The 17,747-nt window shown below is 38.9% G+C and overlaps 3 protein-coding genes across 3 annotated transcripts; 2 read left to right on the forward strand and 1 right to left on the reverse strand.

The window, feature by feature from the left end:
- The first annotated feature begins 2,418 nt into the window (after window positions 1-2,418).
- On the forward strand, window positions 2,419-17,359 carry LOC122640452 (coiled-coil domain-containing protein 86). The gene is made up of 2 exons (XM_043833657.1): window positions 2,419-2,430; window positions 16,525-17,359. Exon 2 carries the CDS (start codon window positions 16,558-16,560, stop codon window positions 17,110-17,112), a length of 555 nt encoding a protein of 184 aa, XP_043689592.1. The 5' UTR covers window positions 2,419-2,430; window positions 16,525-16,557; the 3' UTR covers window positions 17,113-17,359.
- Window positions 4,250-8,951, forward strand: LOC122640329. The gene is made up of 6 exons (XM_043833489.1): window positions 4,250-4,337; window positions 5,612-5,679; window positions 6,476-7,604; window positions 7,708-7,946; window positions 8,012-8,192; window positions 8,409-8,951. The coding sequence occupies exons 1-6, from the start codon at window positions 4,250-4,252 to the stop codon at window positions 8,864-8,866; spliced, it is 2,163 nt and encodes a 720-aa protein (XP_043689424.1). The 3' UTR covers window positions 8,867-8,951.
- On the reverse strand, window positions 11,604-15,028 carry LOC122640451. Its single transcript, XM_043833656.1, has 8 exons — window positions 14,976-15,028; window positions 13,139-13,238; window positions 12,779-12,905; window positions 12,600-12,643; window positions 12,408-12,518; window positions 12,225-12,317; window positions 12,023-12,141; window positions 11,604-11,914 (listed from the first exon to the last, which is right to left on the reverse strand). Exons 2-8 carry the CDS (start codon window positions 13,219-13,221, stop codon window positions 11,778-11,780), a joined length of 714 nt encoding a protein of 237 aa, XP_043689591.1. The 5' UTR covers window positions 13,222-13,238; window positions 14,976-15,028; the 3' UTR covers window positions 11,604-11,777.
- Window positions 17,360-17,747: the final 388 nt, after the last annotated feature.

The raw sequence follows: 17,747 nt of genomic DNA on the forward strand, positions 1-17,747 counted from the left end.
CAAGCCTGAAATGCTCCTCGAGGAAATGTTGGCCGGGATCCTCTTCATAGAAAGGATGTGGGGACCAGAAAGATGTGAAATGTGATGTAATATATATGGTTACTTTGGCTCGGCAATAGCCTACAAGAGTTAAGACAGTAAAGTGGTGAGGCGGTGAGAGAAATTATCTTATACGTCACTCACTCACTCACATACAAAAGTCCAATTTGGTCTATGGTATGTTTTCGCCTCGGCAGTTCACTTTATTTCTTTATAAAAAGAGGTGAGCATGAGTAATGGTGAGATCTCTTTTCCGCTTTGGCTTTCTCCACGAATGAAATAGAAGGCGTTCTCTCTTGTTTTCCTCGTATTGGATTTCGCAGAGTGCCACCGTCTCTCTTTCTAGCTCTCAACTCACAGCAACAGTGGGCATGACAACCGACACTTGCAACGGTGTATTTTAATTTGGAAATGTATAATTTATCAATTTCCGCTAACATCTCATTGCTAGATTTGGATTTCTATTCATCGAATTTTTAAGAAAATGAGAAACAAAAAATAAAATTAATACTGAGAATTTGCATCAGATGTCTATGTTAAAAAATGAGAACAAGCAGAAAAATACTTGATACGCTGAAACTACCATTCAAAAATATTGTTTTATCATTTTAACACTCCAGTTTTGGGTTTCATTTAAATCCATCAATTGATTGTGAATTCATTTTAATTTTACTTTCTTATCATAGCAACAACATTTTTACATGCACAACAAAAGGATGATATGAAAAACAAAAGAAAGAGAAACACAGATATAAATGCAAGAAATGTGATTTAAGATTGTAATCCTAAGTATTTATTGCAATCATAAATTACATATTTCACTTAAATTATATAGGTGTCAAAACCTTTGAAATAAAGCATGTGAAGAGGGTTCAAGTTCAGACCCCACGTTGCCTTTGGTTTCTGGGGATTTAGAGACATCTGCAAGAAAGACGATCTGGATCGGTTCGAATGATCCAGATCGGTTCGAACGATCTGGATTGGTTCGACCGATCTGATATTTAAAACCCTAGTTATGGGCTGTTTTCTCAAGGTCATCACTATGTCTTTAAAATCCAGAATCAGACACGGATCAGCCTTCATCCAGTCTGACTCGAATAGGATCGAAATCAATTGGGAATTGGACAAAACCCTAGACAATGAAATTGGGAAGAAAGAAGCATAAAGTGGCTTTTCTTTCGCATTTCGAAAGAGAACGCATATGATTAATTTCAAACTGAGCTTCGAAAATTAGTAATGGCATTAATTAGAACTGGATTTGTCGATTCTGATTCAAATCGGATGGTTCCACTAAATTTTTAAAACCAGAACCAGGATATCCCAATTTTTTTTAAACAAAGCATTTTGACATTTCAATGTTCTTGCCATATTTGACACCTAGGCTATCCCCTTTCTTTTTACAATAAGTCATATTTCACATAAGAATTTTACCAAAAAAAAAAAAAAAATTTCACATAAGAATAAGGGAATGCTAGAGGACTGGCATGGAATTTTTGGCTCACCAAAACCCAAAAATCCTAAGAATCCAGTGTTTTGAGGGATTAGTCCTTGCCAAGCAAGCTACCCCTTGAGGTTAGTGTTATTTCGTACATGAAACATAGATCACTTATTTTGACCACATGGATTGCAAGCATTGTAAGAATGTCATGTTCCTCTAGTAGGGGGTGGAACCCATCCAAATACGCGTAGGGTGGTCATTTCCTGCCCCCTATATTAGAGGAACTTGGGGATATGGATCTACTCAGGAAATGGAGCAGATAAAGGTCTCATAATGATGGGAGAGATGTATAACAAGACAATGAAGATGCAAGATGATGCCTCTACAGTCGGTATAGGTGATGTGAACAGGGGTAACAACAATCTCAAGAACCATTAGTTAAACATCAATTGATGAGAAGATCTACCAAGGAGTGGCAAGTGCCTATCAAAGTTCCACCAAATAAGCATATTAAGGTAAACCAAAATGCAAATGGAGTAGATGGATGATGAAAGTACAAGCTTTGATCAATTTGAAGTTGATTTTTTCCACGACCAAGAGTCGTTGATCAATCGAGGGACTAGCGTTGCACCGAATGGCACACACACTATGTGTATAGAATTGCACAAATAGTGGTGTATATGGAATGGTGTATACAGAGAGAGTGGTACACATAATATGATACATGCCCTAAGAACACGTAGGGTGAAAAATGAGACAAATAAGCTATTTATAAAGGTAAAGGAACCACGTTGTAGGATTGACAAGATACAGTGGGCACTCCTACAATGTGAGAAGTTTGGTGTTCAATCATGGTGAAAAACCTATGTTGTAGGATACACACATATTGACATGACAGATTTGAAAGATCCCTTTTCTTGAATCGAAAGGGAGTTTATTGGGATCCTCCTCATGTGAGGAGGAACCCAAAATGATGTGGCATGTGACGTAACCTACATGGTTACGTTGGCTAAGGAATAGCCCACAAGAGTTGACGATAAAGTGGTGAGAGAAATTCTCTCACATGTCGCTCACTCATATACAACAGTCTAAGACGGTTTGTGTTACGATTCTGTCTTAGCTTTGCACTTTTTTTTTTTCGAAAAAAAAAAGGGTGAGTGAGGAATAGTGATATCTCTTTTCAGCTCTACCTTTTTCAGCGAGTGAAAGAGGAGCAAATAAGAAAGAGAAGGTGTTCTCTTGTGTTCCTCATATTGGATTGGAGTGTAATGGTGTTCTCTTGTCAAAGGAAGAAGAAAAAATATTACATCTTTTCAATATTTGTCACAACAGGCTTTGAGGTAAAAGTTTTGTAATATTGAGAATCTACTTTTGTTTGGCGATTGACTCTATACTCCAAGAGATGATTTTTCTCTAGATGTTTGGTAGCCTTTAGGTTCCGTTTGGTTGCAAGAAGAATTAAAGGGAAGGGAAGGAAAAATTTTCAAACCTAAAAAAGAAACTTTTGTAATCATTACCCCATATGATTGTATAAACTACTTCAATTTCTTGCTACACATAGTAAATATACATTTTACATGTAATATTTATTTTACATTTTAAACCAAAGGGAATTGGATGCAAAGTAAAGTGGAATTTAATAACCAATTATGGAATGATTTGGAGTTATTGATAGTGTCACATGGTGTCACATGGGGTAATGATTATAAAAATTTCTTTTTTAAGTATGAAAATTTCCCTTCCCTTCCCTTTAATTCTCCTTGCAACCAAACAGAGCCTTAATATTGTCTAGAGAAAAGATCTTGTAATCTCATTATTATCAGAGTGGAAGTTTTTACCTGGACAAGATCCCGTGGTTTTTCCCTTTCATTTTGGAAGGTTTTTTCCACGGTAAAATTGGTATGAATTTTTATAATTGGGCTGATTTGTTTCAATGTGTTTATTATTTTGCATCATTGTGTATCTCCATTAACTAGTACACATGTAGAAAATGGGTTGTTTTTCTCAACAGGACATGGCCATGCGCACTCATTACTAGGTTGCTCGACACGTGGAGCAATGTTAGTGGTCTCAGACTCTCACCCATGGTTCAGATAAGTGAAATCGGCAATGGTATTGGTCTCCATTGATTCCAATTGTCAAAATCGACTGGAATCAGCTTGAACCCTAGAGATCCAATACGAATATGTGAGAATCGGAATTGACCAATTTTGCCGATCCTGATCTGCTTCCTCAAATCATGATCTCAGCTCAGGATATGTTTGGCACATCTTTTCAAAAGCATTTCTTCATTGAAACCCTTCCTTTATTCGAGTCACCAATTAATCTTCCATATCATGATAGAACATTGCCCAAGAAACCTCTCTCTCGAGGTTTTCTTCCACCCATCTTCGTATATAACGTTTGGTGGGCCCTAACTACCAGTAAATATAAGGACAACTGATAGTTATGGCCAAGAAAACCTTGGCTCAACAGTGAATGCAGACCCCAAGTGTCACAACTCACAAGTCATAAGAGATAAACAAAGCAAACGGTCACAAAACTGTGTGCCATATAGTGTATCTCCCTGAAAACAGAAATTAACGACCTCTTTGTAGTGTGCCCATTTCCCAAAAACAAAATGCACATACGTACTCTTTCATTCTCTTGCAAGGATGGGAGAGATGATGGGTGATGAACGTGTAGAATTGCAGTGAAGGGACTGGAAAAAGGCTCAAATTTTCTTGGTAGGGAAGCTTTGGTGAAGGTGTGGGGGGCTGTCCATGTCCATAAATGTCTTCAGCTCTTTGTGATCACTCCATCTCCAGGCAGAAGAAAGCTAAAATCCTAGCATTTTTCTTTATGATCACTCCATCTCCAGGTAAGTGTGAAGTAAGAACTTAGCATTTTAGTGTTCTTCTTTCAAAGATATCTTCCTCCTAATCTTATCATACTTGGTTTTTCTTGATTCAATTCCAAAAATCCTTGTTCTCCTATTCCTTTTGTCTCTGCTGAAACTTTTAGGACTCATTGACACAGTACATGTATATACTGATGCAACTTGAATACATTATCAGTTTTGACTTCAATTCTTAGCTTATTGGAAAAAAACTTCACTTTATGTTCTTAGAAAAATGTGATGATACTAGCATATTCAAATACAAGATTTTAATGGGAATTTATCTGATTAAGTAATATAAGGCTTGTGATTGCTGACAAAATTCAGAGACTGGTAGATTTCAAATCTTATCATTGATGTCCAAATTTCAGGTATGGATCTTTTCAAGAATTGTTTCTTAAGTTCTGTGGTTATGATAGGTGTTGAAGCCTGCCTCTGTTCCTCCTATTCCACCAATATAAGCCACTATGACATCAAATATTTGTGTCTCCAGAAACTGTTCACTTATTTTCCCAACAAACTACTCAGAGTTTTATCTTGTTAAGTTTACAGTTTCAATCAATTACTTAGGCTTATCTGCTAAGTTTTTTGTGGTCAGATTAGAGGAGTTGTTACACAATAATTCATCATGGCAAAGAGACTGCAGAGCGACCCCCAGCACCATGAAAATGACCAGTCAGGCTGTATGTGGAGTTTGTTTACTAAATTAGACTTCTTCCAGGGTGGTTCTATTCTAAGGCTGCTTTTTGATAGAAGACGTCGGAACAGGCATTCTGTTGGTAAAACAATTCTTCTAATCTTGTATATCTGACAGTCCAAGGGATAATCTAGGCCAAAAAAGTAGAAGTTTTACACTTACTTTATGTCTTCAATTCCAACAGTGCTTGCTCTCTTCAAAGTAGAATTTTGATCTTCCACTAAATGAAAATCATAACAAGCAGATACTGTTATGCAAATACTTGCTGACAATCACTGGAGAACAATGAGAAAAATAAGCTCTTACAGAGTTTTATGGGGAACTTGAAATAAATAAAAACACCTTAATTTTGTACTACTTCGTCTTTTTTTTTTTCCATTTATATTGTGATCCTGTAATGAGAGGGGGTTTTTCCTGACTATAAGAAACAAACAGCAAACCTTTTAACAGATCATTAATCCAAATTGCCATATCAATTATCTTTAAAATTAATGCATGTCATTTCAGCCTTTTCAGAAGTTGTGTTCCACATTTTGAAGTTGTTCAGTTTTTTCTGTAGGTGGCAGATTGTCGAGAAGTAGACTAAAATTACTGACAAGAATTGATAAAACATTTTGGAACATTGATGTAAGTAACTGCAATTTGCCTATTTGTTGAATTAGATTTCTATTTTGAGTCATAAGAGATGGAAAGAGTACCATGCAATATGCGTTCTTTTTTTTTTCCTCCCCTACTTGACAAATAAGACATTTTTTATGCAGAGCATAATTAGGAAATACATAGAATGCAACTCCCAATATGAAAAAAAAAAAAAAAAAAAAAAAAAAAAAAAAAAAACTTATCTCTTCTTTTTGCAAATAATTGGTTAAGCAATTAGCCATTTTGTAAATGGATACTAGACATTGCTCACTCCAAGCAATTTCTTAAGTCATTTGGCAATGAGTCAACCCTTCAAATGTTGCTTAGAAAAGAAAAATAAGTAAAACATTCAATACACCAGATTCTTTTTTCTTTTTTTCCTCCTATGGACAACCAATTAAGGTCATACAAAGAGAAGGAAAATGAGTCCTTATAGAGTAATAGAACTGGATTGCAAGCAATAAAATACTGGAATAGCCTTATACGGAGATTCCACTCCCCAAAGTTGTGATAGAACTCATCAGGGTTTCTCAGAGGACAATAAACTCCAGGGATGCTTGACTAATGCTATAGATGGTTCTCTATTTGTCACTGCACTGTCTTCAGCGTAAGTTAATTCCAAGTTTCCTGGAAATGTTTTTCCACTCATTTCCATCCCCTTCAAGAGCATATTAGGCCATATTTATGTTTAACATTTCGGTTACGCCTGCTAATTAATCAATGAGATAATTTTCTTGCAAGTATTACTCATGCACAATATGATTTTCAACTTCGAATGTCTCAGGATGGTGACAATAAAAAAATGCAGAAGGTTGATGGTGGCAAAAGAAGTCTGAAGAAACTCATAGAAGAAGAAACGTCCAACAGGCAGCACCAAAAACAGCATGTCAGAAATGCTGCTGTGGAACAGATACGATCCGACCCAAGAAATGGAAGCCAGTTGGAAAAGAAACAAAATGTGCATAATCTTTTCAAGAAAAAGATTAAATTCCAGAACAGAAGCCCATCAAATGGACATGAAAGTCCCCAAGTTTTAAACAGAATAGTCATTTTGCAGCCAGAACCAACTGAAACCAGTCCTAGCTCCTCATTGCAATCTCATTACAACTTGAAAAAGAAAAGAGGGAGCATGAGAATGACCTCTAACTTTTCTCCCACAGAAATTAAAAGGAAGCTTAAACTTGTCATGCAAGAAAGTAGAAATGAGAAGCATCTAATGCAAGGTGTTCTACATGAGCACCCATGGTCAGAAGATAGTGGTAGCATGACTAGACGAAGAGATTTTTCAAGAGAACCCTATTTCTGGAATGAAAAAAACACCAAACTTTCCAGCAATGTCAAGAGACACAGGATAGGCAAGCCAAAAGATTGTCAACCAATCATTGGACAAAAAGATGCTCCAACCAGCGTTAAGGTTCAAAAAATCATAAAAATGACAAATACTGATAACTACAAGCGAGGTAAATCTAAGGTTCGCATTCGCATTGAGGCTGAAAGACATCTAGCTGACATGATCAGAACTAGGAATGATGTATCCAATTTGTTGAGCAGACAGATCCCACAAACCTTGTGGATGATACTTTCATTGCCTGAGTATAATTTGTCACCTACAAGCAGCCCTGGAAGTGAAAGGGAAAGGAGGCATAGTTTTTTAAGTGCACAGATGAGATATGAACCATATGACAGTTTATGGAAGATGAGTGAGAACATGTGGCAGCCTAAACAAGAGTTCACTTGTAGCAAACCAAGCCCACCGATGCAGAATATAAATAGTCCAATGTGCATCAATGAGAATAATCCTGAGAACAGACTGCAATTCTCTGACTCAAATTCAGATCTATGGAAGGAGTTTCTTCTTGATGCAGAACTACAAGGAAGTACTTCTTCATATAAACCAGAGTCGAGTACAAAAGGTAATACTTACTTCATCCTCCAATCTATAGTGAAAAACACTTCCAAAACTTCCTGCTATCGTAATTATATATTGATTTATCGTTTCTTAAATTCCTGCAGCAGCTGATGTTAAGGTCGCTGAGAAAACTGGTATTCAGTGCCCAGAAGAGAATGACCTCTTGAATGAATCATCTGAGCCAAATAGCAGAATGGTCATCACTGCAACTGACCAAGGTGTAGATAAAATTAAAATTTGTGAGGACAAAGGATCTTCTGAATGCTTGAGACTGGTAAATACCGTTTCTAAAGAGGATCTTCAATATCATTTGAGCAATCAACTGTTGAGGTGTTCTATTCATATTGTTCCAAGTGCTCGCATCAAATTAGAACCTTGTGCTGAATTATAGTCTGTCTGTTCCTTTTTCAGTACTCGCAAGAAGAGAATCAGCCATCTTCATTTTGCTTATGTCCCTTCGTTCTGAGATCTTTACTTAATCAGAAAATAGAAGACCAAGTAGGCACTGGCAACAAAACAGAACAGCCAAGTCCTGTTGAGCCATTCACCCTAGGCAAAGTTATCAGCAATGGAATCACAGGATTCCAACCAGGTAGTCTCTAAACTCGGATTCTAAGAAACATCAGCCACATGATTTTTTTTTAAAAACTGAACCTGCACTGGAGTTTATCTAATCAAACGTCTACAATTGAGTCAACGATTCAAACAATGCAAATTCATTTTAGAGAAACATAAATTATTCAGCTTATTGCTTTTTTTAGATCAACAAATCTTTAACCACAACCCACCTTTGACTATGCATGAGCAGTGTTACAAACCTCTGGCTTGAGCTGGGACAAACTCTTGGTGAGGTCAAGGTGGCATTCTTCAGACCAGCTGCTTGACACTTCTTTCATTGACGAAGTGAAAATCTTGTCTGGCCAACTTAGTGATGATAGGCAGCTCCTCCTTGATTGTACCGATGAAGTTCTTCTGGAGGCATATAACTGTTCTTTTGGCTGCTCCCCTTGGGCATCATTTCTCAAACCCATCATTCGGTCGCTCCCAGTAGAGGAAAATTTCATCCGTGAGGTACGAGAAGGCATTGATTGGCATCTTCTTCCACAGAGACCACATCATACACTAGACCAGATTGTCAGAAAAGACATGAGAAAAGCCAACAAATGGATGGATCCCAAATCCAATATCGAGACTATTGGCAATGAAATGGGAGACACCATTCTGGGAGAATTGATTGAAGACATAATGTATCAGATGTGTGCATGAAGTTGAACATTATAAAAGATTTTCAATGTTTCATTCCAAAAGATGGCACAACCAGGTCATTATGCTCAAGATAATCAGTAAAGTATTTAAAAAAGAAAAGAAACAAAAACAGAAACTGTAACAACCCAGCCCTCTCTTGGCATGATATTGTCCGCTTTGGCCCACGAGCCTCACAGCTTTTAAATGTGTCATACCAAATAGAGGAAGCTACATTTATCAATAGCTTAGGATCTCTTTCCCTAGCCGATGTGGGACTAAGTTTACACCCCCTCATTGATCTCCTAAACCCCCTGGCAAAGCCATCTCTTTGTGGGGACACCTCAACAATCTCCCAGGCAAGCCAGTACCATGCCGTCTTCTTGAGGCGTTACATTCTCCACCCTTACGGGCACAACGTCCCCGCTGTGGCCCATCCAACGGTGTCATGAGTTTGCTCTGATACCATTGTAACGACCCAGCCCCTCTCTTGACATGATGTTGTCCGCTTTGGTCCATGGGCCTCACGACTTTAAAACGTGTTATACCAAGTAAAGGTTACTCTTTATCAAGAGCTCAGGTTCTCTCCCTAGCCAATACGAGACTAAGTTTGCACCTCTTCACCAATCTCCCAAACCCCATGATACTAAGCCGTCCCTTGGTGGGGACACCTCAACGATCTCCCAGGCGGGCCGGTACTATGCCGTCTTCTTGGGGCATTACAAAAATCCTGTCTATACTACATTGCATAGCCAACATTTAAACGAAGTCCCGTACAAAGAAATTAAAAGCTAGCTCTATAATCATCACAAATGCTGCTGATTAGATGTCAGATCTAATGTTTCAACCAATTTTAGGATACAATAAGCTTTCATCAAGAAGAAGGTTCAGGAATGGAAAGGTTATTATGCATAGGAAAAATTGCAATACCGGGAAGTTGAATAACCCCCTCAAATTCCACAAGCTCTCAAAAGCTTCCCTGACATAGGATGTTTGCGGAAGTCCACCACATGTTGGCTCAACCAAAGCACAGTTAACAAAGAAGAACTGCCCTAAATATTCGAATTTCTTTTCATGATTACTGGACTGAGGAAGACCAACAGAAGCAGAAAACATAATGAAAGTACGTAAAGCACCTCAGGAAATAATGGGAAGTTACTTCTGTATCCTTTTAGACAGTAAAGAGGAAGCTGAGAGGATCAATGTTTTCTACTCAAAAGCATTGGTTCTGCTCTCCAAATTCCCGTCAGCATCGTCATCCTCAGCTGAGACATTTCTTATCCCAGACAGATTGGACTCTTCTATTATTTTTGTTTGGCAGCTTGTGCTTTCCCTGCATCTAACTTCCTTTCAACAGGATCAGTTGAAGCTCCAAGTCTCGCTTGATGTACAACTTTTGCACTGGGTTCAAGCCTACATAATGACCAAATCAAAGGCACTAAGAAACAATATAACAAGGAAATAGGGTGAATACAAAGATATGCAATTACATGCAGACACGCACACAAGCATAGAACATTTGGAAGAATTAAAAGGAAAAATAAACAAAGAAATAATGGACCAACCTGGATGCTCTGCCCTCAAATTCTACATGAGTTGATCCATCCATTGTCGATCCACCCATGTTATTAACCCATGATTCAGCTTGTGCATAATAAGTTGAAGGCAGTGTTATTCTAGCATACTTTGAAGAAAGTAACAGAACACAATGATTCAAAAGTGTCTGCCATTGGAAGACAAATCCGCTGACACTGGAGGACTGCAACTGCAGCAAAATCAAGGGTGAATTTGGGGACGAGTGGTGTTCAGTGCCTCCTCATGGTGTTGGGGGTGGTTTAGCAGACCCATCGCCCATGTCCATCTACAATCTGCCCCAAAATCTGCTGCCCAATGTGTCTGTGACTTGTCCTGTTGCTGGGTGCTCAATTATCGTCAATATTTTGAAGATTTCAATTTAGGTTAGAATGTGTCGATTGTGGCAGGGATGATGCAGAGAGGGGAAGACTGTGAGTGAGAGAGACAGCAAGGGAGAGAGGAAGGAGAGATGCAGGGCCGCGGGTTGCAGCAGTGAGCGGGGGAAGAGAGGGGAAGATGAAGCAGTGAGCAGGTTGCAGCGGTAGGGTTGCAAAGGATGCAGCAATGTTGGAAGCGGCAGAGAGATTGAACGATAGAGATTCTTTTCTTCCCATCCAACGATCAATAATGTGCTTGTGTGTGAGATTCTATTACACCCTCCTAGTGTGTACATCATTTTATTAGGGGCAGAGGAGAGAGAATGTCAGGGGGTTGTCAGGGAGGAGAGGGGCTATGAGAGAGTGCGGGTATCAGGCATCGAGGGAAAAATTTTCCCTTATTATTATTGGCCTTTTGTATTTAGTGAGAACATGTATCCCAATACTTTGACCAGTAAAAATCTTTTCTTTTGATCTTTAGGGAAAAGTGTCTCTGAGCAGAAAGCATAGGCTATGCCAACACTCCCTCTCTCTCTTTCTCTCTCCTCCCCACCCCTATATTGGCGAACAATCTCCCGCCATCTCAACTCCTCACCCCGCCAACTAAGAGAGCCCTCTCCATAAACATTAATAGAAAACTGTTTGGCTGAATTGGAATGGATGATATTTGATTACTTTAATTGATATCAACAAACCACATGTGAAAACAGGAAGTGGAGCTCTTCTTCTTCTTTTTTTTTTTTTTTTTTGGTTGGGGGGGGGGGGGGAGAGTCGGAGAGAGGGGGAAGCATATAAGATTAATGATTTCATAAGCATGAGGATCTTAGTTTTGTTGATAATAGAAATCAAGAACAAAGCACCAGTAGCAATGAACAGCATAAGTTCCCTACCACCTATAATCTTTGCTTAAATGGATACAGCAACTAGTGACTACTACATGAAGGGAGAAATCATACAACCATTGTTTAGTGTTGCATTTAATGTCACTGCTCCATTTCTTCAGCGATCTCTTCCAACATCAGATACTGAAGAGCTATAGAGTACCTTGCCAATCTTGGTCTTTTTGTGCACCCAACAAAAGCCCTACTATTTTTCAGAAGAAACGATCCCGGACGATCACCTTGAATAAGGAATTTTACTAATCAAATATCATTTAAAATCGTACTCTTTTGTACATTTAATAATAAAGAAAATCATGCATAATAAAGTTAGCTCCACATCAAATAACCTTTTATTGTCAAAATGGATGATATCCATCTTTTATAGATAAATAATGACCTCGGAGTATCCCCATGGTGTGTATCAGAGAACAAAAGCTTGCAAGCATTTCCAGACGGCAATCTTTCACTATTCAATGACAAGAAACATGGATTAGAAATGGCATTTAAAACTGCCAAAAACTACACACCCAACTCCAATTAACACTTAACTTTGCATGCATTACAGCATCATGACACAGGGCTAGAGTTCGAACCATCAACATGTCTCTGCCCCTTGGATTACTCAATCTCTCCATACAGCTCCTTTGGTCAAGAAAAAATAAAGGGATGGAATTATCCACTGCATGGTTAGGGAAAAGGAAAAATGAGGTTTCACATATTGCTTACAATTACCTCTCATCAAAGAACTCTCCAAAATCATCAACCAAAATTGCAAGCGGAAAGGTTTTGAGTAGGTGAAATGCAGCAAAATACTTCTTGATCCCCTCATCATCATCCACATACCTTCAGAAAAGTATTATAAGGCTGATACTGACAACAATATCAATGTATATGAATTTATATAAAGAATTTCTCAACTCTTACTTCATTTGTATTCGCTGAAAGACATTAGAAGAGGGATCAATGCCCTGAAATTTTAGTGAGAGAGAGAGAGAGAGGTAAGTAAAAAATAATATTAATAAAATAAAATAAAACAATAAAAAGGAGGGAAGATAAGCAGATAACAAAAAAATTTTAAATAAAGATAAATGGAGAGAGACTACCTGGGACAAGTAAGGGGGTTTACTCTCTAACCTGCGCCGGTTGCAGATGAACACAACATAACGATCATCATGGCTGTTCTCCAAGGCACAGTTAAAGGCATACTGGAAAAGGAGAGATGTCTTCCCACTACAGATTTATTTGAAAGGTGTGAACAGATTAAAAGGAAACTCAGTTTGCATGCCAGCAAAAAAAAAAAATGCTACTGTTCAAGTGGTACAACACATTTAACTCTCAACATACAATCTTAATGGCCACCTAGGTTTACAGAAGAGGATTTGCTCTGAGTCAGTTTGTGTGCCTGGCTGCCCTGGTGTGTTTTAGAGGAAGGAATTATGATGGCAGACAGAGGTGGAACTTACCAGCAGGGAGGGCCCGAAAGAAGAATGATTTCACTGTTGCAGTTGGTATCAATCTGCTTCGTGGAGAAAAACTTCTCTAGCATAGCGGTCTGTAAATGGTCTAGAACATCATGCAAGTTAGCCAAAAATAGTTTTGCAGTTACAGAGTGCACTAATTAGCAGAATCCCATATCTCCTGAATCAAGTTGCTTAAGAAATGGGAATTCAAAATGCGCAGGCCAGTGTTAATTTCCTAGGCAAATATTATCCAAACATCCAGTAACTCAGTCGTGTAATTTTGAGAATTTCTGATTTGGGAGTAGTAGCAAAGTAGCAAATGAAAACTCGAACAACAACACTAAACAAGTACTGTTTGACACGGCCCCATATATGACGAAATAATTTGACAGTTCATACCACCCATGCTAGATTACCATGTTCATCATTACAATGTTGGACTATGAGGACGACCTAACTGGGATACCACCACAAGACATTTGCCATGTGATTGATAGAAAAGATTTGAAGACATGAGGCTAAGCAACCTTCATGTAGCCAATTCCATGAAGCCTGGATAAGATTTGTCAAGTCCAATTTTACCATGAGGCTCCTAGGAGTAGCTCCCCAGACCTGTATGCACTTATGAAATTGTAATAAAATGTATGATACAGACTTTTCCATGACAAATGATCTCCACAGTGGAACATGTTTTGGGCATCTTAATAGACCTTACTTGATCTTTCCAATTATGGTGATAGATAATCGTTATACACCTGCTAGAAGCACCATAATTGATAACAAACTAATAAAAACTAAATGAAATGGAAATGGTAGACATTAATATTGCACCTCTACAAAGATTAGAGATCTGTTTAATGTGAGAGAAGAATGAAAATCAAAGTAATTCTAAAAAATTCAAATTCTTAAGTACATGGACTGATGAAGCATATCTAAACAGGAAGAATATCTTTGCAATCTGATACATATAAGATCAGCTCTCCAATAGACAGACGTCATGTGGTAGGGACTCAAGCCTGAAGCCACATAAGCAAGTCCATACATGATCGGTTTGAGGCCACAAGGAAACTATTAAGACCAAGATTCCTCACACCAAAATCATGACTGGAACTTTCCACGTCGCCAGCCAACTTGGGATTCTCAACGATGCCAGCTACAAATCAGTTCAATCTCCGCCTAAATCTAAAGTATGCGTTTCGCATGAACTCAGGATTACATGGACCTGAGGCTTACATGAATTCAAGACAATTTCCTCGCCCTATAAATAGAACTACAATGATCGAAGTACACAAGAGAAATCATACAATCTTAAGCCTACTGCTCTTTCTACTCTTGCTCCACCATTGTTTCTCTGAGATCTGGCTTAAGCTTCGAGAAGTCCCCCCTGGAGCTCACTCCGGTTAGCTGTTCCATCGTGTTTCTTGACTTTCCATGTGCTGGTTCACCTCAGGAGGATCTCAGCTGCAACACAACCCCTCCCTCCACCCCACACCCCTCCCCAAAAAAAAATCAATAAAATCGTAGAGGTGATAAAAAAAATTTTGGAATAATGTTCCCTAAACAGCCGTTCTATGTTCGCTCCTCATGTTTAATCCATCGAGAAGCATTTGGCTATTAAAATTGAGCACTTGCGTCAGTGAGTTCAAAGCTCTCCTAGATACAAATTCAAAAACTTCCCTTTATATGCGTTTCAAATCAATCCAGATGAAGGAATAACGCAGTTTAGTACCTCTGAGAAACTTACATTTAATCCGGTCTGAGATGTTCAATGTTAAGACTAACAAAAGAACATTTGAATATTGATTCTATAGACAGAGACGTAAGCGATTAATAGACAAACCTTTTAACAAACAGTCGGTGGGCGTCGAGAGACGACGTGACAAGGCGAAAAGGAAACCCCTTTCGTGTTGATAGATGCTCGACTTATCGTCCTGTGTGCGAGTCTGAAATTCTGATCTTTTTACGCCAGTCGGTATTTGAGGTCGCGGGAAGAGAGTTGTCAGGGGCAATGGGCCCCTTCAAAGAGTTGCCCGGGCCAGAATTTGAATCATACTAGGCCGAGCCTGGGAATGGGCCGATTCAAAGTTAACCCAAACGGATCACACATGGCCGGATCCAGATCATACCATCCAGGCCCACACTCTTATACTTATCCCTTCCCGCCTGCTTGGTTTGATGTAGGGAACTAGGGAATAGGGATGCAACAAGGTAGGGTTGGGCCAGGTTTTTTAAAATCCAATCCCAATCCTGATTCCCCAACTCAGAGTCTGAAAAATTCAACATTGTTCCACCCTTAAGGTAGGGCCGGGCTGATCTAATTGGCCCTAACAGCCATTAGAGAGGGGGAAAGGAGATGCAGGGACTAGGATGGGCTGGGCTCGGGCTGACAGGCCAAACTTTCACCCCTAGTTTGATGCTCTTGTCTCTGGTATGAGTCCCAAAAGCCATTGTGCAATTTCAGGCAGAGAAAGAGGTAGAAGTAGAATAGAAAACCTCATGGAATCGGGAGTATTTAGGACTTTTCATAGGGGTGTTTCAGAGTTTCGGGTTGGGGACTTGGGGGAGGAGTGGTCCAGTTTTGACACAGCCACTGGCGTCGTGAAGTTCTTTTTCTCATTTAGGTCCAGCCCTTTTGTATTTTTGTGCAAGTAACAAAAAGGCTCCGCTCTACCAAAAAAACAAAAAGGCTCCGAAAAAGCATCAATAGGGTTAGATTGGTAAATATATATTAGGGTTTCAAAACCCTTGCTCACTCTTTGTTCTCTTCTTCCCGGCTACTGTGGTTCTCCTTTGCTTCGGCGTTGCACCCCAAGGCGGCAAGGTAGCGAAGACATTGTGAAGTGAAGGCGGAAGTAATAGGGTATGTGTATCTTTCGGTTCTTATTTGGATTCTTAGGGTTTCGATTTGGGCTTTTTACTGGTTTTGGATTTCGATTAGTTTGATTTGTATCCCCTTATAATTGGGTTTCAGAGAAACTTTAAGTTTTCAATCAGTATTTCATATTATTGTTTGTCTTTTCAATATTGTATTTAGTGACATGGTTCCTTACTGAAGCTATCAAATGCTTAGGTTGGGAAAATTACTTTTTTGCGGAAGATTCGGGCTGATTGAGATGAGTTCTGGTATGGAATTTGGATTTGGGTACTACATGTTGGAGCTTTGATGTTTTTGGTTGAAGAATTTTACAATGAACAACCCTTGCTAAGAATTTAAAGTTTTTTTTGTGTTGAGAGGTTAAGAGCAAAATTCTTTGGTTTCAATGTATTGCTTAACGGGAATTCGAGTTCATATTGTTTCATTTTAATGAAAATACATCATTGGTTGTGTTATCTTTTCTCCAATTTTAATGATTAATGAGATACTTGAACTGGGTGCAGGTGATATCAAGCTCTGTGTTTGAATTTTAGTCCCTTCAAGAACCATGGCCTGCACGCTGGATTTCAGGTGCTTAGATGAAGGTCTTGGGGGACAAAAGAACAAGCGTAAGAGAGAAGAAACTGACACCCGAAATGCAGATTCTTCAATGGAGGTGGATGACATGGAAGCATGCCCACAGGCCAAGAGGGCTGCCCTTCCGTCCTCAGAGAACCCAGAAAAACCTGTATTTGGGAAGCCCACCTACGATGGCGTTATTGCTGGAAAAGTATCTGGCAGGAAATGGAAGGAGCCTAGGAAACACCGAGCTTCTGCCTCAAAGATCTCCGTGAAGGGGGTTCCTTTGGAACAACGTGTGAAGCAGAAGGAGATCAAGAAAGCCTACCAGGAACGGATGAAAGAGTTGAAGGAGGAGATAAGGTTGAACAAGGTGGAGAAGAGAAAGAAGAGGGAGGAGAGGGAGAAGAAGAAGAAGGAGAATATATTGAGGTCAGGGACTAAGCTTCAGAAGATTACTAACCCAAAAACATTGAAGAAAATCGCCAAGTCCAAGCAGAAAAAGCTTCTAAAGGTTGTCCCTGATGACTTGCTTAAGAAGTAGGCTGGATTCTATTGATGTTCAGTTTCTCTGTGTCATTGGGTACAACAGGTGTACCTGAATTTCACAACTCATTGTAGGTTGTTATGACAAATATACTTGTTTCAAAAAAAAAAATGGTAGTTTTGAGTTGTCACCAAGGAATGGATATGTCCAGCTCCTGGTTCTGTTTTGACATAATTTAATTTTGTTGGGTTTCAGATGTTGCTTTGCTGCTTAATATTTTCCTTTATTGATATCTGCTATGTTTGGAGAACTTTGGGTCTCTGGCAGCTTATGCTGATTTCTATTCCTTGAATCCTTCCAAGTCAGTAGATCTGCTGTTAGTGGATTCTTATCTCTGTTTTTCTCTTTTGGATCTTATTGGATTTTATCTCATTACATTGCTTATTGGATTTTATGTCATTACATTGCTTTTGCTCCCACTATAGCTTTGAATTCTGTAATTTTAGGAGAGACAGTTTTGCAGCTGAATAAACTGCATTTTCTGATTTTAGAGGAGAATGTTTTAAAACCATGGTGCATTATAGAGTATTCTTCACTTCCTCGACAAGTTTGTTGTTTGTTCTTTAAAACCATGGTGCATTATAGAATATTCTTCACTTCCTCGACAAGTTTGTTGTTTGTTCTTTAAAACC

Source organism: Telopea speciosissima, chromosome 9, assembly GCF_018873765.1.
Source record: "Telopea speciosissima isolate NSW1024214 ecotype Mountain lineage chromosome 9, Tspe_v1, whole genome shotgun sequence".
NCBI classification, from domain to species: Eukaryota; Viridiplantae; Streptophyta; class Magnoliopsida; order Proteales; family Proteaceae; genus Telopea; species Telopea speciosissima.